This window comes from Plecotus auritus (genome assembly GCF_963455305.1).
Source record: "Plecotus auritus genome assembly, chromosome: 5".
Taxonomy (NCBI): Eukaryota; Metazoa; Chordata; class Mammalia; order Chiroptera; family Vespertilionidae; genus Plecotus; species Plecotus auritus.
In genome coordinates, this window is record NC_137776.1 from 146,498,168 (window position 1) to 146,523,360 (window position 25,193).

General features: G+C 34.2%; 1 protein-coding gene across 2 annotated transcripts in view; it reads left to right on the top strand.

The window, feature by feature from the left end:
- The window catches only part of VPS13A (vacuolar protein sorting 13 homolog A), a 238,608-nt gene that overhangs the window by 53,912 nt on the left and 159,503 nt on the right, over nucleotides 1–25,193 (top strand). For both annotated transcript variants that reach the window (XM_080670231.1, XM_080670232.1), the window contains exons 10-23: nucleotides 579–636; nucleotides 1,737–1,864; nucleotides 2,334–2,440; nucleotides 4,834–5,005; nucleotides 6,900–6,962; nucleotides 7,450–7,582; nucleotides 8,375–8,469; nucleotides 8,784–8,926; nucleotides 10,674–10,863; nucleotides 10,951–11,065; nucleotides 12,391–12,527; nucleotides 14,984–15,116; nucleotides 17,669–17,786; nucleotides 22,604–22,742. In XM_080670231.1, coding sequence (XP_080526357.1) covers nucleotides 579–636; nucleotides 1,737–1,864; nucleotides 2,334–2,440; nucleotides 4,834–5,005; nucleotides 6,900–6,962; nucleotides 7,450–7,582; nucleotides 8,375–8,469; nucleotides 8,784–8,926; nucleotides 10,674–10,863; nucleotides 10,951–11,065; nucleotides 12,391–12,527; nucleotides 14,984–15,116; nucleotides 17,669–17,786; nucleotides 22,604–22,742 — 1,731 coding nt within the window. The remainder of the gene's footprint in view (nucleotides 1–578; nucleotides 637–1,736; nucleotides 1,865–2,333; nucleotides 2,441–4,833; nucleotides 5,006–6,899; nucleotides 6,963–7,449; nucleotides 7,583–8,374; nucleotides 8,470–8,783; nucleotides 8,927–10,673; nucleotides 10,864–10,950; nucleotides 11,066–12,390; nucleotides 12,528–14,983; nucleotides 15,117–17,668; nucleotides 17,787–22,603; nucleotides 22,743–25,193) is intronic.

Sequence of the window (25,193 nt, forward strand, 5' to 3'; positions counted from 1 at the left end):
CACACTGACCACCAGTGCTTTTGTCCCTTCCCCCCAGCCAGCCAGCCCCAATCGGCCCCGATTGCCAGCCAGGCCAAGGGACCTCACCCGTGCACGAATTCCTGCACAGGGCCTGTAGTGTTAAATAAAACTACTGACAGTGGACATCCTTGTCTTGTTCCTGACCTTAGAGGAAAACTCTAAACTTTTCATTGTTGAATGTTATATGAGCTGTGGGTTTGTCATATATTCCCTTTACTATGTTCAAGTGTAATTGTACCTCTGTATCCACTTTGGTATAGAGAGTTTTAATCGTAAATGGGTATTGAATTTTGTCATATTTCGTATAGGTGTCTATATTTAAACTTGTTTAAATATATATCTTAATATTTCTAAGGTATTCTTTTATGAGATAATTGTCTTTAATGAACTATTATCCTAACCACTTTAATATTTTCTTATATCAAAATCCTCCTAAGTTGGAGTTATTTATTTTTTATAAATTGCTTTTAAACTTTTTTCATTTGCATACAATAGGATTTTGTCAGATAAAGTTATATTGTCATTAATATAAATAAAAGCAATTTATCTTTTAATAGGACAGCTTGAGGAATGGCATTGTTGATGAAAATATTGTTCCAGAAGGTTATGATTTTGGTAAGTATGTTTCCTAAAGTAAAAATTACAATTTTTATTTTATTAATAAATTTTAAATGAATATTGTTGATGTAACTGCGTTTTCATGTTAATTTCTCATGTAATTAATTGTATTTATGAGATATATATATATGTGTGTATGTGTGTATATATATATATATATATGTGTGTGTGTGTGTGTGTATATGTATATATATATATGTGCAAAAGCGAACACGTATATGTCATTCATTGTTGGGGAGCTTTTGGCTATATATCAAAATCAGGAAAGAAAAATGTCCAATAAGAATGGTTGTTAATAAATTGTGAGTTCTCTATGTAATAATAGTTATAATTTTTTTTTTTTTAATATATTTTATTGATTTTTTACAGAGAGGAAGGAAGAGTGATAGATAGTCAGAAACATCGATGAGAGAGAAACATCGATCAGCTGCCTCTTGCACACCTCCTACTGGGGATGTGCCCGCAACCAAGTTACATGCCCTTGACCGGAATCGAACCTGGGACCTTTCAGTCCACAGGCTGATGCTCTTCCACTGAGCCAAACCGGTTTTGGCAATAGTTATAATTTTTAAAGACATTTTAACATGGCAAATACAACTTAATAAGGCTAGATGCTGCAGTCTATAGTGTGACCTTACTATTTTAAAAATGTGTACTTATATTTTTTCTTTATTTTTTCTGATTTTAAATAGTCTGAAATGAACATGTAGTATTTTAATAATCAGAAATAAGTTATTAAAATATGCAGTGAAAAAGAGTGCTGTTCCTCCTATCCTCAAGGCACTCAATAAATATTGATTGGTGATGGATAACTTGGCTGACAATGTTGTTAACCATATACTGTCCTTCCTGAAATTATTTCTTTTTTTGGTTAATAGACAATAATATGAATTATAGATAGAAAAAAGATAACAGAAACTTTTTCACCAATTAAATGACAGTTCATCTGACCAAATCATAGCATTGTGGAAATATGGAACTGTAAAAAGAATATATAAGATATGAAAATCAGTATTTTCAGCTCAATCCTTTTAGTACTATGAAATTCTTGAATTGTAACTCAGTTTAATTTATTAAAATTTATATTATTTTTCTAGTATTTCGCCCCATATCTGCTAAAGCCAAACTTCAGATGAATCGCCGATCTGATTTTGACTTTTCCGCCCCCAAGATAAAACTGGATGTTGAATTACATGACATAGCGATTGAATTTAATAAACCACAGGTGATTTTTTAAATGGTATTTTAAATTGTGAGTTATAGTTTGATAAAAATAGAACTAAGATTTTAAATGTTTTTCTTTCTTTCTTTCTTTCTTTATTTTTTGTTAAAAAATTTTCAATGTTGACATTATTCCTTTCCCCCACTTTGCCCCCCTCTATCCTCCCCTGCCTACCCCTTCCTTGGCCTTTACCAAATTATCGTCTGTGTCCATGGGGTATGCATATGTGCTCTTTAGCTATTACTTTCACCTTCTTTGTCCAGTCATCTCCACCTCCCTCCCCTTGGGCAAAGGCCAGTCTGTTACATGTATTTCATATTTATGCTTCTGGTTCCTTTTTATTTGTCAATTTATTCATGTTTTAAAAAAATTCATAGTTACATGGTAAAATTTCCTTTAAAAAGTTTAACTTAGCTTCAATAATTGGAAAACATCTGAAACATGTAAGAGCTTTATGTTTTTCATCCTTCAGTATTTCAGTCTTATGGAACTTCTTGAATCAGTTGATATGATGACGCAAAATCTGCCATATAGGAAATTCAAACCTGATGTACCTGTTCACGGCCATGCCAGAGAATGGTAAAATGTCTTAAATTTTTTAAATTGAAGTATAATTGATATGCAATGTTATATTAGTTTCAGGTGTACAACATGATGATTCAAATTATCACCATTAGTTACCATTCCTACCATATAGAGCTACAAAATTTTTCTTGTGATAAGAATGTTTAAGATCTACTCTCTTAGCAACTTTTAAATATTCAGTGCAATATTATTGTTTAGTCGCCATGCTGTACATCATGTCCCCATGACTTACTTATTTTATAACTGAAAGTTTATAACTGTTGACCCCCTTCACCCATTTTGCTCACCCCAAACTCCTGCTTCTGGCAACCACCAATCTATTTTCTATGCCTATGAGCTCATTTCCTGTCCTCTAAAGATTCTATATATAAGTGAAATCATGTATTATTTGTCTCTTTTTGACTCACTTCACTTAGCATAATGTTCTCAGGGTTCATTCATGTTGTCATAAGTGGCAAGATTTTTTTTATGGCTACATAATATTCCATTATTGTGTATATATTACCACATTTTCATTATTCATTCTTTCATCAGTGGATACTTAGGTTGTCTTCATGTCTTGGCTATTGTAGATAATGTGGCAGTGAACGTGGGGGTGCATATATCTTTTTGATGTAGTGTTTTTATTTTCTTCAGGTAAATTTCCATAAGTGGATTTGCTCAAACTAAAACTTTTTTTAAGATTTTAAAAATATAGCATAAAAATGAATTCCTTGACTTTTTTAAGATACTCTAAAGGCTGACACAAACTATAGTTTGATTTGCAATTAGAAATTACTTAAGGGATTCTTTATAATGGAATTCATAACTGGAGTACTAGAATAACATTTATTCACTGTATTTTTTGAATTATTGAACCATATTCCAGTTTTTTGTCTATCAGTGTCTTCTTTAAAAGTTTCAAATTTTTGTATTATACACATTAAACATGTTATTAAACCTGAAAAGGTTATGGACGTATATGAAGTAATACCCCTTTTTGAAATTCAAAGTCTTGTCATTCGAGTTATTAAGCTCTCGCATAGTTTCTAGAAATTGCAATTACTCTTTCAGTTGACTACTTTAATTATTATTCATGAGACTAAAGTGCTGTTTGCCCATTAATCCTTCAATAGTTTTTCTGGAGACCTATATTTATTGCAACAAAATTTAAGGATTTTGCTTATTTTCACTTAGGAAAGATAATATCCTATCTAATAAAAGAGTAATATACAAATTAACAATCACTCCGCTACACCCACAAGCCACGCCCACCAGCCAATCAGGAGCGAGTATACAAATTAACCCAACCAAGATGGCTGCGGCCACGGACCGTGCAGAAGGCTTGGGTTTCCCTGGCAATGGAGTAAGCCAAGCTTCTGCAGTCCTGGCCTGCCTTGGTCTCTGCTCAAGGCTACAAAGTTTCACTAATAGAAGATAAATAAACCCAACAAAAATGGCTGCGGCCATGGACGAGCAGGAGGCTTGGCTCCGCTCAAGGCTACAATGTTTCAAATATAGAAGATAAATAAATCCCAGATACCAGGGCCTCCTCTTGGATCGCCTGGGGGCGTGGCCAGCCTGCAAACCACCACAGGCCCCTCACCCAGGCCACCCCAAACCCCAAGGGAACCCCACCCTCATCCAGGACACCCTTCAGGGCAAACCAGCTGGCCCCCACCCATGCACCAGGCCTCTATCCTATCTAATAAAAGAGTAATATGCAGATTGACCATCACTCCAACAGACAGGATGGCTGCCCCCATGTGGACACAAGATGGCCACCACAAGATGGCCAGCAGGGGAGGGCAGGTGGGAGGGACCAGGCCTGCAAGGGAGGGCAGTTGGGGGCGATCAAGCCTGCAGGGAAGGGCAGTTCGGGGGGACCCAGGCCTGCAGGGGAGGGCAGTTAGGGGTGACCATGCCTGCAGGGGAGGTCAATTAGGGGTGATCATGCCTGCAGGGGAGGGCAGTTAGGGGCAAACAGGCTGGTAGGGGAGCCGTTAGGCATCAATCAGGCTGGCAGGGGAGTGGTTAGGGGGTGATCAGGCTGGCAGGCAGAAGTGGTTAGGGGTAATCAGGAAGGCAGGCAGGCGAGCAGTTGAGAGCCAGCAGTCCTGGATTGTGAGAGGGATATCCGACTGCTTGTTTAGGCCCGATCCTACCAGAGGGTGCAGGCTGGGCTGAGGGACACCCCCCCTCCCCCGTGCATGAACTTCATGCACCGGGCCTCTAGTTAATTACTATAAAAACAAATATGGGAAAAAGCAGGTGCTCAGATTACATACCATTTTCATATTCTTTGAATGATAGTTATGTATGTTAGAGTAGAAGCAATATCAATTATATTTCATGCTGTTGGTTTGAGGGTATTAAGTGTAGGGTTTTTGTTTTTGTTTTTTAACTAGGTGGGCTTATGCTATACATGGTATTCTTGAAGTAAATGTTTGCCCCCACTTACGGATGTGGTCATGGAAACATATTAGCGATCATCGGCAACAAATGAAGCAATATAAAGAACTCTATAAGAAAAAACTAATAAATAAGAAGCCACCTGTTGAACTTCTCAGCTGTTTGGAGGTTAGCATTTTAAAAAATTGTTAAATATTTTGTGCCTTATAACTTCTAAGTCTTTAGAGACTAACACTTCCTAATTATTTGTTCTAATTGTGGAAATCTGTAACCAACCTAAAGGCCTCTAAAAATTAAGCATTTATATTAGCCTAGGTCTTGAGAAAGTCTCCTACCTCAAAAACCATTCTCTGTCTCTCTTTTACTTAGATGTTTTTCTTACTCCTATTTAAACTCAGTTGGGTGATACAAGCTTTGGTGTTACACCCTGGGAGCTTTTGGAAGATGAGATTATTCTAAATCTGGAGAGATTTGGGTTCATGCAAATAATAACTTGAAGCCTTAAATTATTAAGACAGTTTTAACCTCAAAGGCTAAAAAGTTTTTGTACATTGATTCGAAGTTCTCTGTGTTGTTTCTGAAGCCTTACATTTTGTCACCCTTGCATTTCCCCTGTGTAAACCATCTAACTGTGCATTAATCAAATACAATTTTCTATCTTCTATACATTTTTCTTATGCTTACAGCCAAGTCTGTACTCATATATTCATTTGTCTTTCCTCATCTCTGCTTATTACAGTTTTACTTATTCCTCAAGTTCTACCTCAGTCCCATCTCTTTTTTTTTTTTTTTAAATATATTTTATTGATATTTCACAGAGAGGAAGGGAGAGGGATAGAGAGCTAGAAACATCGATGAGAGAGAAACATCGATCAGCTGCCTCCTGCACACCTCCCACTGGGGATGTGCCCGCAACCAAGGTACATGCCCTTGACCGGAATCGAACCTGGGACCCTTCAGTCCGCAGGCCGACGCTCTATCCACTGAGCCAAACCGGTTTCGGCACAGTCCCATCTCTTATATGAACTTTCCTGAATTTTCTGCCCAGATAGAGCTCTTTTTCTTTTAATTCCTGTGGCATTTCTAGTCATTACCAGCAACTTTACCTTTAATTATTTATCTTGAGAGTTCTCTAAATATTAGTCATTTTATCTTTCAGCATTACAGTGGTATATCTAGAAGGGACTATTTTACAGATGGATGAAATACACTAAGGACACTAAGAGGAGTTAACTTCTTGAAATTAATGTAACTGTTCTGATCCAGGTCAATTTCCAATTTGTAACTCCTAAATATTGAGTTTTATTTTTGTTTTTGAGGTAGGAGACTTTCTCAAGACCTAGCTAATATAAATGCTTAATTTTTAGAGGCCTATGGGTTGATTACAGATTTCCATACTTAAGCCATTTTTACCTTAACCTAAATCCTTCAAGTCTGCTGGACAGTAGCACCCTAAGTTGTTTTCTAGATAATAATGGGTTATGGTTGCTTGTCTTTGGGAGAAAAAGTGCTTTGCATGTGAAACTCCCAAATGTAATCATGGAAATAATGTATGGAGATGTGATTAGAAATTTAGCTTTTATCAACTTATTTTAATAGCCATAAGCTTTGAAAAATGTAAAATTTAAAAACAAGTTTTAAGTGTGTCTAGATCTACTTGGAGCATCTTGATGATGGCATAGGAACTGTGCACGTTATATGAAGGTTTTATAAATTGTATTTTTAGTTGACAGTGACACTGTGCTTATCCTTACCTATAGTTAAAACCCAGATAAAAAATCATTTTAAACAGTGCATGTTTGGTATTTTTTAGTATGTATCTGTAAATCTTATAGAGTTGTAACTCATATGCATGATGTAAGATTTCTTTGTTCAGAAAGTTTTTCATCATTACTAATTTCCAAGCTGACATTGTTTCTCAGAATTTAACCAGGAATATTAAGTTGATGGATGATCTGTTTTCTGCTTTCTGTCATATCTTTAGTGCAGCAATTTGACAGGTTATATATACTAAAGTTATTTATAATTGTTTATGTAAACACATTTTCCTTTATATTTTTAGGAGTTGGAGAAGACTCTGGATGTATTTAATATAACTATAGTGAGACAACAGGCAGAAGTTGAGGTAATTCCAGATTATCTTTCAGTTAGTAAAAACAATTCTAGAGTCCATATAGATTTGACAGGTGCTGTGATATTATTAGTATTGTGCTGTAATATACTATTTCTAAAGTGGGTTCAACTTTGCTTTTTTGTGTTTGTTATAAGAAAATTTGATTTAATGTTTTGCCACATCCATTTAAATCAGTTTCTGTTGGAAAAATATTCTTTGTAGGTTATTGGATTTGTACTCAGAGTAAATGTGAAGATGAAAAGCCAATTTGATTTTTTTTTAAATAACCTTTCCATGTAAGACAGTGGGATTAACTGCCTTGTAATACTAAATTCTTACGTTTGGCTAATATTGCAGTTACTTTATTCTGTTGTCAGTTTGTATAATGTTTACATTTATTTACTCAAGTAAACAAGTTTTGGAAATGTCAGGCTTATATTTCTTTAGATTGTTAAATAAAGGATAATTTGTCATTTAATTGAAAATTTATATATTTTAGGTAAAGAAAGCTGGATACAGGATATACAAAGAAGGAACAAAAGATTCAGAGGAAAATAAAGGATGGTTTAACTGGTTGTGGACTTGGTCAGAACCAAAAACTAAAGAACAGCAGCCCGATGTTAAATCTGGAAGTATGTTCATTTTATTTTATAGCAGTGCAGTTAATCATCAGATATAGTAATGTAGCTAATCATCAGGTATGAAAATTGTTTTGTAGAAAATTCTCTAATTAAATAAATATTGTAAGTATATATGTATATGATACATACTTTATTCTTGTTATCAACAAAATTACTATTAAAACATTGTAAATATATGACAAGTAAAAATTAAATAATTAAATTATTTTACTAGTTTTCACAAAAGAGTTTTATGCCCAGGGGATTTGGTAAATGCATATAGCACAATAACAGATAAATAAAGATTTCAAAAGTGTATAAACCATTGTAAATAGTTATTTAAATGATTTCTTGTAAAGATTTTCCTAACCAAATGCTTAAGATTAAAGCTTTGAAGTCTTAGGGGCTTAGGTTTACATACAGAATCTATCACTTATTAGCACTGTAGCTCTGGTAAGTTATTTAGCTCTTTGAATCTCAGTTTTATTAATTTACATATTTTCCAAAGAGTACAGGAGGAAATTGTGATATTAGTGCTACTTACTTTTTGTGCTAGGTGTGTTGTCTAGCACAGTGCCAAGTACAGTTAGCCATTTTGTAAGCTCTTGGTTGATACCAGTATTTAGAAATTTATATTTTTGGAGAATAATCCTTCTAAAATTGCCAGTGCCATTCTAACATTGTGATTATAATTTCTTAAAAAGTATTATCAAAAGAGAGTAAAATTTATAGGCATCTAAATTATGGGTTAGTTTTATCTTGTTACCAGTTAAAAACATAGAACACTTTGTTTATAATTTGTAGGTCTTGAAGAAATCTTGACACCTGAAGAAAAAACTTTACTTTATGAAGCAATTGGCTATAGTGAAACAGCAGTTGACCCAACCTTGCCAAAATCAGTAAGTTTTTCATGCCTTATATCTCACTGTTGAATGATATTTTTAATCCTTTAGGGATTACGTTACTGATTTGTTCTGTGATTTTCTTCTGGGTCTGTAAATATTGTTTTTACTTTAATTTCCAAGGTAGGGATAAATATTGTCCCATACTTTGTAGTGTTACGGGGTGATTCTTTAAGATACAAGGGTTGCTTTTAAATTGTTCTCTGGTTTTTGGAAAGAATAGATTATGTGAATAGGATATGAATAAGAGTGTTTGATATACATACATATGTGTGTGTGTATTTAATTTCATTCATCTGAATATACTCTAGTTTGAAGCGATGAAGTTGTACATGCACTTGAAAAGTATGTCTATTGTTCTAAGAGAAGAACAACGAAAACGTGAGCTGTTAAATATTGTAGTAGAAGAATTTAGCACTTGGGTTGTACAAAGACCGGGAGCACAAGCAATGAAGTAAGTATTCATTTATTTTATTTTATCTTTTTTAAAAAATATATTTTTATTGATTTCAAACAGGAAGGGAGAGGGGGAGAGAGATAGAAACATTAATGATGAGAGAGAATCATCTGTCAGCTGCCTCCTGCATGCCCCATCCTGGGGATTGAGCCTGCAATCTGGGCATGTGCCCAGACCCAGAATAGAACCATGATCTCCAGGTTCATAGGTTGACGCTCAATCACTGAGTCATGCTGGCCGGGCTATTATCTTTAATCTGTAAGAAAAAAATTCACTGTGAAATTGGAAGATAGATTACAATTTTACCATATTTTCCAAAGAGTACTATGGCTTAATATATCCTTTTCTATTTTTAGGAAATTAGATGTTTTTCAGTAATATATATATTTTATAATTATTAAAATAATACATATTAATGGAACACTGCATGCTCAGGAAACGTAGAAAGACACTAAAGGATAATACCAAAATCTCAGTAAGCCACACTATACAAAGAAGAAACAACATTAATAGTTTGGTGTTTATCTGGAAATTTATTTCCCTTTTGTTTTTAAAAATGGCTTTACTTGGGGAAAAAGGGTACATCTGCAATACTTTCAACAATAAAGATTAATTTAAAAAAACAACCATCAGGAACACAGACAATAGGGTGGGGAAGGCCTTGGGTGGGGGCCGGAGGAGGGTGGGCTAGGATAGGTCAATGGGGGAAAAAGGGAACATGTAATACTTTCAACAATAAAGATTTTAAAAAATAATAAAAAATAGCTTTACTGAGATATAATCCACATATACAATCCATCTATTTAAAGTGTACAATTCATTTGTTTGTGACACTGTATGCCACATTACATTGTTATGTTTATCAGGTAATTCCAGAATATTTTTACACCCTAAAAAAGAAACCCTAATACTCATTAGTTGTCACTCCTAATTGCCCCCCTCCCTTGTGTCCAGCAATAACTAATTTACCTTATTCCTAAGACTTTGTTTTGGGCATTTCATATGCACAGAATCATGTAATATGGCCTTTCTGTCTGTCTTCTTTCACTTACCATGATATTTCAAAGTTCATCCATGGTATAGCATGAGTTAGTGCTGCATTCATTTTTAATCCCTAATAATATTCCGGTATATGGATATACCACATTTTGTTTGTCCATTCATCAGATGATGGGTAATGGATTATTTTCATTTATTGGGTATTATGCATAATGCTGCTATGAATATTCACGGACAATATTTTGTGTGGTCATTAAGTTTTAAATTATCTTGAGTATATATCTAGGAGTAGAATTGTCTCATAGAGTAACTCTGCTTAACCTTTGGAGGAATTGCCAGATTTTCCATTTCTACCAGTAGTGTATTAGGTCTCCAATTTATCTGTATCGTTGGCAACACTAATTTTTCCTTTTGGTTATAGCCATCTTAATGGGTATAAACTAGTCTCTCATTGGTTTGATTTGCATTTCCATTTCCCTGATTACTAATGAAGTTGAACATCTTTTCATATGCTTAGTCACTATATTTTTTTTGAAAAATGTCTATTAAGTTCTTTTGCTCATTTTCAAATTAGGTTGTCTTTATTGTTGAGTTGTAAGAGTTCTTTTTATATTATTTATATAAGTCTCTTATCACATAAAAGATTTTCAATTTTTCCCCTTCATTGTTTTCTTTTAATTTTTAATGGTAGTCTTTTAAGCACAAAGTATATCTATTGCTAAAACTTACTTTTTTTTTCATGCAGATTTGAAACCAAAATAGATTCCTTTCATGTTACTGGCCTACCAGATAATTCAACAAAACCCCGCCTCCTGTCCTCATTGGATAATACTGCATCACTTTTCCAGATTACATTTGAGACAAATCCATTAGATGAAACTGTTGCTCAAAGGTGTATCATAGAGGCTGAACCTTTAGAAATAATATATGATGCAGTAAGCATTTTTTTAAATTTCTAAATTTTAATATATTTCAATTTGGTTTGATTTTGCGCCTAATTTTAATGATACTTATTTTACCAGAGAACAGTGAATAGTATAGTGGAATTCTTCAGACCTCCAAAAGAGGTAAATCTAGCACAGCTCACTTCAGCGACTTTGACAAAACTTGAAGAATTTCGTGATAAGACAGCAACAGGTAAAAATGCCAGTATTAAATACTGAATCCTGTACTAAACTTTTAGGCATTTAAAGCTGATTTTAGTAATGTATTTCTTAAGTTTCTTTCTAGACTAGATACAGTTTAATTGAAACTAATTTTGTACTTATATTTAAATGCAGATATAACAATAATTATTCCTTACACTCAGTTCAAACCCATTAACTACATTCAAGTTAATTACAAAATTTTGTTATGATTTTTGAAATTGTGTTTGACAGAAACTGGCCTTTGAATTCTTTTATAAAATCATAGGGCTTCATGCAATGGTCTTTTTGGCTTAATTACTGCCCCTTTGCCTTTCAGCTCTTTTGTGACGTTTTCTAACCTCTACCTGTTCTGAACAAAATGCTTTTGATTGAAGTATAAGGTTATACACATTAAATAAACTACATCACTTAAATTTTTTCAATCCAGCTATTCAGAATTTTACATATTAGTGTGCTATTGTCATTTTTATTTTCTCAGAATTCATGTTAAAAATATCTGGTCCTCATGTTCTTGTGTGGATTTGGTTGTCATTATCTTTTGTGAACTAAGGTCCCTTTCTTTTTGAATATCAGATGTCCTAAACTTTATAAATTAACATTGTTTATTGATTCAAATTGATGTATTGCTGCTTACAGAATTTCATCTCATGGGGTCATTATAATTTGATAGTTGATAATAATTTTAGATTTAAAAGCCAATGCTGGATTTGAGACCATAAAATAGATTAGTTTGGTATATAAGTTACATGAAAGTGAATGGATTGAATTTATTAGAATAAAACACCTCAAGTGAATGAAATACCTGAGGAATGGAGAACTCTGCTTTGTTGCCTTTTCTGGTTTACATATGGTTTTATTGAAGGTGATTTAATTATCCAGGATTTTTTCATGTCTCAGTAATGTCATAAGAATAAAGAATTATTGTTCAGTATGGTAGATGTAGTTGTATTAAGTTCATGATTTGGAAAGAATTATATAGATTCTTCTAATATAGGGGTTATGAATAAAAGTTTCATAAAACTTAATTTTTTTAGATATATTATCTCCTGAATATTACCTAAATTGATTTTTTTTGGGTTAGAAACATTTATTTGAAGAATCATTTTAATTTTGTACTTAGTTATATTTAATTAGAGTGTACCTATTAACTAACAAATACTTTACTTGATATTGAAAATAATTTGCTCAAGGTCATTTTAAAATGAATTCTTATTTCACATTATTTTAAGATTGTGCTATCAGTTCATACATTTAATAACTTTTTTTGAGTAATTTGTGAAAAATATTCATTGTGAAGATTTAAATTTTCTGCAGGTCTACTGTATATTATTGAAACACAGAAAGTTCTTGATCTCAGAATTAATTTGAAAGCTTCATATGTTATTATCCCACAAGATGGAATTTTTAGCCCTACATCAAATCTGCTTCTTTTGGATCTTGGTCATTTAAAGGTATATACTACTAATATTTATCTTGGAATATGGTACTTAGGGTATTTCTTTGTTTAAAATATGTTTTGTTTTTTTAAGACAGTTTGATTTGGTATATTGGTTTTTAGACTTCCGAGAAATCTTTTCTGGTGAATAAAGTGATTTCATTTAATTAGGTAGTTTTCCTGCATTTCAAAAAGCAAAATGATCAGTTGAACTCTGCAGGTCAGAGGTGAACCAAAGAATTACAATTATATGTAGAATTTGAGAGTAATGCTTAAGGACTTGATTTCCTTTTCAATTTAAGTTTATTACTGGATTAATTACAATATATAGAGTGTGAGGGAGTTCTGGAAGTAATCACATATATCTTCGTCCTTCTGAATTTTTGTGTGTATATAACTTTAGATATTGATATTTCAATTTCTGTTAAATAATCCTAAATTGAGAGATGGTTGTCTTACCTAATTTACATAGTTCTATCCACTTATGTATATTTTTCTTCCGTAGTTTTTTTTTTTTTTTTAATGTGTTTTGATTGATTTTTAGGGAGAGGGAAGGAGAGGAATAGAGAGAGAGAAACGTCGATGAGAAACATTGATTGGCTGCCTCCTGCATGCCCCCCGTACTGGGGATCGATCCTGCAGTCTGGGCATGTGTCCTGACCTGGAATCGAACCTGCAATCTCCTGGTGCATAGGACCATGGTCAACCACTGATCCACACAGGCTGGGCCTTCCTTAGTTTTGAATAGAGAATACTTTTTTTTTCGTATTTCCAGATTTGCACTTTTCAGGGGTGGAAACCTTTTTTTTTTGCCAAGAGCCATTTGTATATTTATAACATAATTTGTGGGCCATACAAAATTATCAACTTAAAAATTGGCCTGCTATATTTGATCAAATAGTCAATTAAGTCACCCCTAATGCCTTGACAGGGCTAGATCATATGATTTCATGGGCCTTATGTGGCCAGCGGGCCTGATGTTCCCCACCTCTGGTTTATATAGTACCCACTGACTATATACAGTTGATTAAGTTGATTAAAATAAAGTAAGATAAAAATTTAGTTCCTTAGTCACATTAGCCACATTCAAGTGTTTAATAGTCACAAGTGGCTAATAGCTATTGTATTAAACAGCACAGATGGAGAACAAATTCATCATTGTAGAAAGTTCTATTGGATAGTACTGCTCTATATCATTAAATGTAGAGGAATAGCTGTAACTATTTAAAGACCCAAGAGGGATCGATAATATTAGAACGCTCATTCTGGCTTTCTAACAAATATGTGCCTTTTCTTGACATTCTCCATTTTTCTGTTTTATTCTTCAATTGATAATTACATAGACATCTGCTGAATTTACAGTTATATTTATACAGCTAATTATTCATATTTTAATGTGGTTATGGAATTGGTTCAAGGCAGTCTGGTATAGTTGAGCGAGCATAAGGTCAGGTGTAAGGGTATTAATCTTGTTTGTGATCTTAGGCAATTTGCTTAATCTTTTGCTTTCAAAGAGATAATTTGATTGTGTACACATGAGCTATATAAAATCTATATGTATGTATATAAATTTATTTAAAAACCTATATACATATTTATGTGTGTATATACCAGTGTATATATAAGTAAGATCTTGGTATACTGCTGTGGAGTGATCTCCAGGATATTTATGTGGAAAAAGAAAAGTAGTGTGCATAGTACATCAATAAAGGGGAGATACAAATAAGATACAAATATAACTTGCTTGGGGTCACATAAATGACAGAGTTGGCAATAAAATTCAGCTGTCCTAATATTTAATACTGGACTTTTAGTTGTTATTATAAAACTATTTAAATATCTGTCATCATGCCAAAGAAATGTTTTATAAGCCTTTTTGTGTTTAATAAAAAGGTTTCTTATCAGATTTTAAAATAATTTAGATGTATTATTCTCCAGGATTAACTTGGTTCCCTTCTTTTAATATAACGAATTAGGAAATATAACAATATATTAAAATTCACTTTACAGTATATCTAACCTTCTCCTTACTCGTATCATGGATAAAGATTATTTTTTTATTTCATTAATTCTCACCCAAGATATTTTTTTCATTGATTTTTAGAGAAAGTAGAAGTGAGGGAGAGAGGAGGGAAGAGTGGGGGAGAGAGAGAGAGAAACATTGATGTGAGAGAGAGTTGACATCCACTGGTTGCCTCCCATAGGTGCTCCAACTGGGGCTGGGGTCCAACCTGCAAACCAGGTATGTGCCCTTGACAGGGAATCAAATCTATGATCCTTCAGTGGGTGGGCCAACACTCTACCCACTGAGCACACCGGCCTTGGCTAAAGACATTTCTAATAGCCTTATATGTCAGCTTGTAAGTTTATCCTCTCCAGTTAGCTTTTTATATTATATTCTGAAAGATAAAAACCTTATCTTTTCATTTTGGAGTATTTTGCATAGTCTAAACTATTAAAATTAACTTCAAGGTGACAAGTAAAAGTCGTTCACAATTACCAGATATGAAGCAAGGTGGGGCCAGACTTGAAGAGATAATGCGTAGAGCTTATGATTCTTTTGATATTCACCTTACAAGCATTCAGCTGCTTTACAGCAGAGTTGGTAAGTATACAGTGCATTATGTATTGTTCATTTTGCTGAAGTGATTAATTAGGTGTTTAGACAGTTTCTCTGAAGACCTTCATTCTAAATATGTTAGAGCTTCCATATTTCTTAATTAGAAGTACATAGTAGATAAGAGTAATATCTGAACTGGGAGTGATTTTACCTCACCAAAGATACTGTCAGTGTCTGAGACATTTTTGGTTGTGACACTTGGACAGTCGGGGCACCACTAGTATTTAGTGGATGAAGGTTAGGGATGCTACTAAACATAGAATGTAGAGGAAGGAATGTCAACAAAGACTAAATTTGGCCGAAATTCCAGTAGTGCTGATATTGACAAATCCTGATCTAGACCAGTGTCCTCCAACATTTGCATAAGATTAGAAAACACTGACACATTTTTAAAAACATGTGTATTACACAGTGGGATAATCAGAAGAAACTGCTCAAGGATGGATGCAATCAGCCTAGGCATCCCCAGCCATAAATAGCTACTGCAAGGTGGAGGAGGATCTCTATCTTAAGCATAAATTACTTCATTCATTCTGTTGTATTAATCAGGAGATTCTGATGGAGACATAGTCAACAGAGCCAGAAATTCACTTGTCAGGAGCCACTAAAGAATAGTGAGAGAGCCCTGAGAATTTGAGCCCTCTTTCTACTGTGTTATATTGCTTTTGAATTCCTTGGTGTTAGTAAACATTCAGATAATTCAACAAAGGTGGATTGGTGACTGTTTTTATCAATCTCTCTGTGTGTATATGGTTAGATTTTAATTAACTGAGCTAACTAATGAAAGGAGAAGCAATAGAGAACCCAAAGTAATGGTTATTAAAAATGTTAGTTTATATAGGACTGGGACATTTTTGTTTTGTCTGACTATATTTGCTTTAGGGTAATGAAATTGGTTTTTGTTTTTATCGTATTCCAGTTGGTGTAAAAGGAGTATAGTGGGTAGCACATGTAAATTATTTATAGAAAATTCATAAATTTTTTTCAGTAAATTACTAAATTTTGGTATGTTTGATACATCTTGGTCACTAGTTTTTGAAGCCCATTAGCTTATACTTATATTTAAGATATTGAGATACTTGTGAAAAAAATTAAAATACATCATTATTGTCTGGAAAGTATTGGAATTCCTTGGAATGTTTTTGAGGAGCATTAACTATTCTTAAAAAAATAAGTCTTTTTTGAGCAAAGTTTTTTGACATTAGGTTACTTTCTGTAATTATCATAGATTCTTTTGATAAATACTAAAATACAGAATATCTTATTTTTTACCTGTAAATTGAGAAGTGAAGAAATATGTCCTTTATCTCAATATGTTTAGAATTTAAAAATAGTCATAAAACCCATTTTATTAACTGTCTCCAAGAATCTAATCTTTTGTTGGCTTCGTTTTTCTTGACTGAGGATTTTATCTGATTTAAACAATTATTAGGTTCAAATGAGATAATGTATGTAATGTATTTCACTGCATATCCTTTTGCTGTTTTTTTCATTGTATGTACCTATGAGTATATGGAATATGCTTGTGTGTTGCTTATGAGTGGGAGTACTTTGAATGCATTTTTAACATGACATGTAGTATTATATCCTGTTTTTTCTTTCACTTACCAGTAATATTTTGGGCACTTGAATCAATAATTAAATATATATACATATATTTATTAATTTCAGAAAGGAAGTGAGAGGGAGAGAGATAGAAACATCAATGATGAGAGAGAATCATTGATCAACTGCCTCCTGCATGCCCCACACTGGGCATTGAGCCCGCAACCTGGGCATGTTCCCTGACCAGGAATCGAACCGTGATCTCCTGGTTCATAGGACAACGCTTAACCTCTGACTCATGCCAGCCGGGGCTGAGTCCATGATTTTTTATCTAATGTTCTAAGGCTACGCTGTCAGTTACTTAGCATTGCCTTGTTGAAAATGTAGGCTTGTAACACAGCAGTGAATGTTGTCAGACCTGGATGTAAATTTCAGCTTTTGTCACTCCCTAGCCTTTTGGTCATAAGCAAGTTATAAATTCCTCTGTGTCTCAGTTTTCTAATATGAGATGGTTATACATCATTGTGAGAATTAAGTGAAAGTTTAAACATTGCCTAGAACAGTACCAGTTATAACTCTTGAATAAATGGCAACTTTTGTGAGTTAATACTGAAAAACTGTGATCTTCCCTACTTTAGGCATTATTGCCTTAGACTTAGAGCCATGTTGGGTTTTTTGTAAGGTATCTGGTTACAGTGATTACCAGTGAATGCGCAGTAGATTTGATTAAAACTATGTTGTTGTTTTTGATAAGCATTTTTCCTATTAAAACACAGAGTATTGTGAAGCAGCAGACATAAAATGTGAAAGGGAAAGAATTTACCTGCCAATTGTTGTGTGTGTGTATCTGGGCATGTGGTATTAAAGATTATCCTGATGTGGGAAGATTTCCCCATAGCATGAAGTGTGTGACTATTAAGTATTAAAAATAATTTTAAGTTTAGTGTCTTTCAAATTACACATGTGTTAAATGTACTGTTTTCTATAATTAGGTGATAATTGGAAAGAAGCACGAAAACTCAATGTATCTACACAGCATGTTTTGGTACCTTTGCACTTCAATGTGGAATTCTCTAAGGCCATGGTTTTCATGGATATAAGGATGCCTAAGTATGTATTATCTGTTTCATGTGGTAATAGATTTTCTCAGTAATTCTGTAGCTAAGGCAATACCATATTGATTCTTTGTGTGTGTGGTAAAATATAAATAACATAAAATTTACCATTTTTAACTATAATTCATTGACATTAAGTAATTCATATTGTTGTGCAACCTTCACCACTATCCATCTCTAGAACTTTGTCATTTTCACAAACTGAAATCTATACATATTAAACATTAATGTTCCCTTCCTCCCCATCATCTTCAAGTTGTACAGGCATATTTAAAGAAATTGAAAAGTTTAGGTACATTAATGAGACTATTCCATAATATGTCCCTAAGTTAAAAAAAGTCTGTGTGGGATTAATTACAAACATGTAGTCTATTAGTACTAAAAGAAAGCTTATAATTTTCTCTAGGAATTCATATATATTTTTAGAATGATATCCTTAGCAATCAGTGGGCATGAATTGAAAAAGGTGAGTTTTAGGAAAAGTTCAGGGCTAAAAAATTGTTCAGTGGATGAAAATTTACTCTCCTTGAAGTCAGTCTCTTTTATTATTGTTTTTTAAAGACTTTATTTAAGAGCAGTTTTATGGTCACAGAAAAATTGATAGGAAGATACAGAGATCTCACATATACCCACTGCATCCACCTATACATAGCTTCCCCTATCAACAACATCCTCCACCAGAGTGGTACATTTGTTACAATTGATGAGCCTACATAACATATCATAATCACCCCATGTCCATAGATTACACTGCAGTTCACTCTTAAGGTACATCCTATGGGTTTGGACACATGCCTAAAGACATGTATTCATCTTTTTGGTGTCATATAGAGTGTATCACATAGAGTATTTTCACTGTCCTAAAAATCTTTTGTGATCCACCTGTTTATTCTTCTGCCATCCTCAAGCTCCGACAGATACTATTTTACTGTGTCCATAGTTTTGCCTTTTCCAGAATTTTCTATAGTTGGAGTCACACAATATGTTGCCTTTTTAAAAAATATATTTTTATTGATTTCAGAGAGTAAGGAGGAAGGAGAGAGAGATAGAAACATAAATGATGAGATAGAATCATGAATCGGCTGCCTCCTGCATGCCCCCTATTGGGGTTCGAGCCCACAACCCGACATGTGCCCTTGACCAGAATTGAACCTGGGACCCTTCAGTCCGTAGGCTGACGCTTTACCAACTGAGCCAAACCAGCTAAGGCCAATATGTTGCCTTTTCGGATTGGCATCTTTCTCTTAGTAACATGGATTTAAAGTTCTTCCATGTCTTCTCATGACCTCATAGCTCATTTCTTTTTAGTTCTGAAGAATATTCCATTGTCTGATGTACCACAGTTTATCCAGTCACCTACTGACAGACATCTTGGTTGCTTCCAGGTTTTGACTATACAGTTGGAATATAAAGTTTATGTGGATAAGCTTCATTCATATAAAATTATGAGTAAAGATGTTATAAACAGTTGTGTGCTGGTTTTTGTGGGGACATAAGTTTCAGCTCCTTTGGGTATATACCAAGGAGCTCAGTAGCTGGATCTATTGTTAAGTAATGTTTACTTCTGTGAGAAGCCACCAAACTTCTTCCAAAGTGGCTGCCCCTTTTTGCATTTCCAACAGCAACAAATGAGAGTTCCTGCTGTTCCACACCATTGCCATTATTTGCTATTGTCAATATTCCAGATTTTGGTCATTCTAATAAGTACGTTGTGGTATCTCATTGTCTGTCTCTTGTAGAGCAGAAGTTTTAACTTTAATGAGGTCCAGCTTATCAATTTTTATTTTTTCATGAATTGTGCCTTTGTATATAAAGAGGTCATGGCCATGTCTAAAGTCATCTAGGTTTTCTTGAATTTATCTTTTGGAGTTCTATCGTTTTTTGTTTTACATTTAAGTCTGTGATCCATTTTGAGTTTTGTGAAGGGTTAAGGTCTGTTGTCTAGATTCATTTTTCTTGCATGTAGGTGTCCACTACCATTTGTTGAAGTGAATGTCTTTGCTCCATTGTATTGCGTTTGGAGCCTGGAACAAGATCAGTTGACTGTATTTATGGAATTCTATTCCAGGGCCCTCTATTCTGGCTGATTGATCTATTTGTTTATTCTTTCACCAGTATCAGGGTCTTATTTACTATAGCTTTATAGTAAGTCTTGAAGTCAGGAAGTATCAGTCTTCCAACCTTGTTCTTCTCCTCTAATATTATGTTCGCTATTCTGTTCTTTTGCCTCTTCATACAAATTTTAGAATTATTTTGTTAATATTCATTAAATAAGTTGCTGGGATTTTGTTCGTGATTGCATTGAATCTATAGATCAATTTGGGAAGAACTGTTTGACAATATTGAGTCTTCCTACTCATGAAATGGAATATCTATATTTATGTAGTTCTTTGATTTCATTCTTCAGAGTTTTGCAGGTTTTCTCATGTAGATCTTGTATATATTTTGTTAGATTTATACCTAAGTATTTCTTTTAGGGGTACTAATATAAATAATATTGTGTTTTTAATTTCAAATTCCACTTTTTTGTTATTGGTTTATAGGAAAGGGATTGCCTATTGTTTGTTAAGTTTGTATCTTGCAACCTTACAATAATGGCTATTAGTTCCAGTTTTTTATTTTGTTTTATTTAATTTTGCTTTTGTTTTATTATTTGGTTTTTATACATAGGCCACGTTTCATCATTGAACAAAGACAGTTTTATGTTTTCTTTTCCAATCTATATGGCTTTTATTTCCTTTTCTTGCCTTATTGCATTGGCTAGGTCTTTCAGTACCATCATGAAAAGGAGTGATGAGAGGGAATCTTTGCTTTATACCTAATCTTAGCTGGAAAACATTGAGTTTCTTCACTACTAAGTATAATGTTAACTGTAGGTTTTTCAAGTTGAGGAAGGTCTCCTTTAGTCTAGTTGACTGAGAGTTCTTTTTCTTTTATTATGAACTAGAGGCCCGGTGCACGAAATTCGTACACGGGGGAGGTATCCCTCAGCCCAGCCTGCCCCCTCTCCAATCCAGGACTGCTGACTCCCAACTGCTTGCCTGCCTGCCTTCCTGATTGTCCCTAACCACTTCTGCCTGCCAGCCTGATCACCCCCTAACCACTCCCCTGCCAGCCTGATTGATGCCTAACTGCTCCCCTGCCAGCCTGTTTTCCCCTAACTGCCCTCCCCTGCAGGCCTGGTCATCTCTAACTGCCCTCCCCTGCAGGCCTGGTCCCCCCTAACTGCTCTCCCCTGCAGGCCTGGGTCCCTCCCAACTGCTTTTCCCTGCAGGCCTGGTCACCCCCAACTTCCTCCTCTGCTGGCTTGGTCACTCCTAATTGCCCTCCCCTGCAGGCTTGATTGCCCCCAACTGCCCTCCCTTGCAGGCCTGGTCCTTCCCAACTGCTCTCCCCTGCTGGCCTGATCGCCCCCAACTGCCCTCCCTTGCAGGCCTCGTCCCTCCCACCTGCCCTCCCCTGCTGGCCATCTTGTGGTGGCCATCTTGTGTCCACATGGGGGCAGGATCTTTGACCACATGGGGGCAGCCATCTTGTGTGTTGGAGTGATGGTCAATCTGCATATTACTCTTTTATTAAATAGGATAGAGGCCTGGTGCATGGGTGGGGGCCAGCTGGTTTGCCCTGAAGGGTGTCCCGGATCAGGGTGGGGGTTCCCTTGGGGCATGGGGCGGCCTGGGTGAGGGGCCTGTGGTGGTTTGCAGGCTGGCCACGCCCCATGGCGACCCAAGCGGAGGCCCTGGTATCTGGGGTTTATTTATCTTCTACAATTGAAACTTCGTAGCCTGGAGTGGAGTGAAACCTTCTGCTTGCTCCGTGGTGGCAGCCATTTTTTTTTGGATTTATGTATCTTCTATAATTGAAACTTTGTAGCCTTAAGCGGAGGCCTGGGCGGGCCAGGGCTGCAGAAGCTTGGCTTTCTCCATTGCCAGGGGCAACCCTAGCCTCCTGCTCTTTCCAGCTCTGTGGCTGCCGCCATTTCAGTTTGGATTTATGTATCTTCTATCATTGAAACTTTGTAGCCTTGAGTGGAGGCCTAGCCCAGCAAGGGCAGGCGGAAAGCTTGACTCCCTCCATTGCTGGGGAAACCCAAGCCTCCCTCCTGCTCTCTGTGGCCGTAGCCATTTTGTTTGGGTTTATTTGCATATTCGCTCCTGATTGGCTGGTGGGCATGGCTGGTGGGTGTAGTGGAGTGATGGTTAATTTGCATATTACTCTTTTATTAGATAGGATGTATATTGGATTTTGTCACGTGGATCTATTTATATGATCATGTAATTTTTCCTTTTCAGTCAGATATGATTTTTAAAATTGTTTTAGATGTATAATCTCTTGGACAAGTTATTTGAACTTGCTAAAGCCTTAGTTTCCTGATAGGAACTATGTACATATGGGAACTTATAAAAAATAGGGAACAGAAATAAGTTGAATCCCTCTTAGGTTGTGAGACTATTTAGCATAATGCATATCAAGTGCTTTCCTTAATGTCTATCATGTAATTAACACTTGATAAATAGTCATTGTTAACCGTCCTGGGCAAATAGTAAAGAGATAATAAACATAATAACATTAAAAAATAAGCTTCTGAAAAATAATGAGATTATCTTATCTAATGAGACTGGTCACTAATGTCAAATGTAAATTTGAGTAGAGATTATGGGAGAGTTTGTCCATGAACTGTGGATAATTTTTAGTGGTAAAATCACATTTGATTATTTTTGGATAATTTAAGGGAAACAGTCATCTTTTTAATTAATTGACTTAAATCAGAATGAAAATTGCTTTATAGTGATTCCTCTCTTTTTGAAATAGATTCAAGATTTTTGGAAAGTTACCACTGATTTCTTTGCGAATCTCAGATAAAAAACTGCAAGGAATTTTGGAATTGATTGAAAGCATTCCAAAACCCACACCTGCAACTGAAGTACATGCCCCTGCCAAGCCATTTCAGGTAATGTTATTTACAAAATTAACAAAAGCTAAAATTAAAAAGAATTCACAAATAGTATTTTAACAACCACAGAAATTTAGTGTAAAAACAACTCAATTCATTATGAATAGACCTTTAAAAATTACTACATTTTAAAAGAGCAAATGATGAAGTAAAAGATACATATCGTAAAGAAAAGTGATGTCTACCTATCTTCACTTTTCCAGCCTTTAATTTTTCTCCTCAGTGATAACACTATTAACCACTGCATCTCTAGTTTTCTTAAAATGTTTATGGCATATACTAGCACACACACAAACATATGCACCTGTGTGTATGTGTACGTACAAATATATATATTGTGTTCTTAAAATTTACGTAAGTGGGAATACACTTACTGTTCTGAATCTGTATTCTTTAACCATAATTATCTATGTTACACACCTTAAAGGTATTTTCATGTTATCACAGATCTACCTTATTCTTTTTTATGGTAATATACAGGATGGGGCAAAAGTAGATTTACAGTTGTGAGCACAGAGTTTATTTTGTTATTTTCCATACGAACCTACTTTTGCCCCAGCTTGTAGTATTGAATTATGTGAGTATACTATCCTTTAACTAACATAATCCCATTTTGATGGGCATTTGTATTGTTATGAGTGTTCATAGTTATAAAAATAATGGTTTTGAACTTACTTGTACATATATTTGGATATATTTTTAATTATTATATAAATTCCTAGAAGTAGAATTGTTGAGTGAAAAACTATAAATTTTATAATTTTATGAACTTTGCCAAATTTCTTTTCTAATTTGAGTAATAATTTATAGTCCCACCAATGGTAAATAGTAAATGTTTATCCATTCTCATTAATCTTAACTATTAACAAATGTTAAATTCTATTAAATGAAAAAATGTTATCTTGTGGTTTTGATTCACATTTCTTTATAAATAATATGGAACCTATTTTCATAAGTATATTGGGTATATGAATTTCTATTTTTGAAAACAGCTGTTTGTGTCTTTTGTTGAGTTATGGTTTTCTAGCTAAGGAAATTAGCACTTTTTAAAAAATGTGTTATTTTTTAAAATCTGATACATTTATTTTTGCCATGCCAAACTTTTTATATTTTATGTAGTCAAAGTTATTAGATTTTTCCTTCATGATTTCTGGGTTTTATATTATATGCCTTACCTCTCCTTACAAATGAATTTCAAAAAGAAAATATCCATTTGCTTTTTTGTCTTTTTAACATTCTGATTTTTTTATGTTTAACATTTTCCTTTAAAATAATTTCAAACTTATAGAAATGTTGTAAAAGTAGTGTAAAGAAGTTTTCTTCTCAAACCATTTGAGAGTAAGTTACTGATATGTTGTACCATTACCCTAAACACTTTAGGGTATTTTTTCATAGTCTGTTGCTGAGCTTATTTTTTTAAGAGCAGAGGTTATAAATCTCTTCTTAAGAGCAGAGGTTTTAAATTTGATGAAACTTAATTTATACTCTCTCTCTCTCTCTCTCTCTCTATATATATATATATATATATATATATACACATATATATATATATATATTTTAAATATATTTTATTGATTTTTTACAGAGAGGAAGGGAGAGGGATAGAGAGTTAGAAACATCGATGAGAGAGAAACATTGATCAGCTGCCTCCTGCACACCCCCTACTGGTGATGTGCCCGCAACCAAGGTACATGCCCTTGACTGGAATCGAACCTGGGACCCTTCAGTCCACAAGCTGACGCTCTATCCACTGAACCAAACCAGTTAGGACTATATATATTTTTAATGGGCGAAGCTTTTTATCTCATCTGAAACCTTTGCCTAACATATGGTCAAAAGTCCTTTAATTGTCATTCCATTACCTTTGTCCTTCCTGGTTTCTGATGAGAAATCTGTTAATTTAATGATACCTAATATAAGGAGACTGGCTTCTTCTCTCTTTGATTGTCATTTAATTGATTGGTTTGGTATGGGTCTATTTGAGCGTATGTTACTTTGATTTTAGTAAACTTGTTTTTTTTAGATTCATGTGTTTTATCATATTTGGCTGTTATTTTTTGACTATTATATTTGAAGACTTTTTCTTCTGTCCCATTTCTGTTCTGGGATTTTCATAATGCATATATTTACTACACGGTCTCATAGGCTTTGTTCACTTTTCTTTATTCCTTCCTGTCAATTTTGATTGACCTATCTTAATTTTCTGATTGTTTCTTCTGCTAGCTTACTGAAATTCTCTAATGCATTTTTTTAGTTATTGTACTCTTCATATCTAGAATTTTTGTTTGATTTCTTTTTATAATTCCTATCTTATTGATATTTTCTACTTATTGTGACCTCACTATTTTATTTATCTTTAATTCTTCACAGTTCTTTCTAGCTGAGAGTATTTAAGATAGTTTAAAGTTTTTGCAGTTAAGTCCAATACCTGTGATTTCTCTTACACTG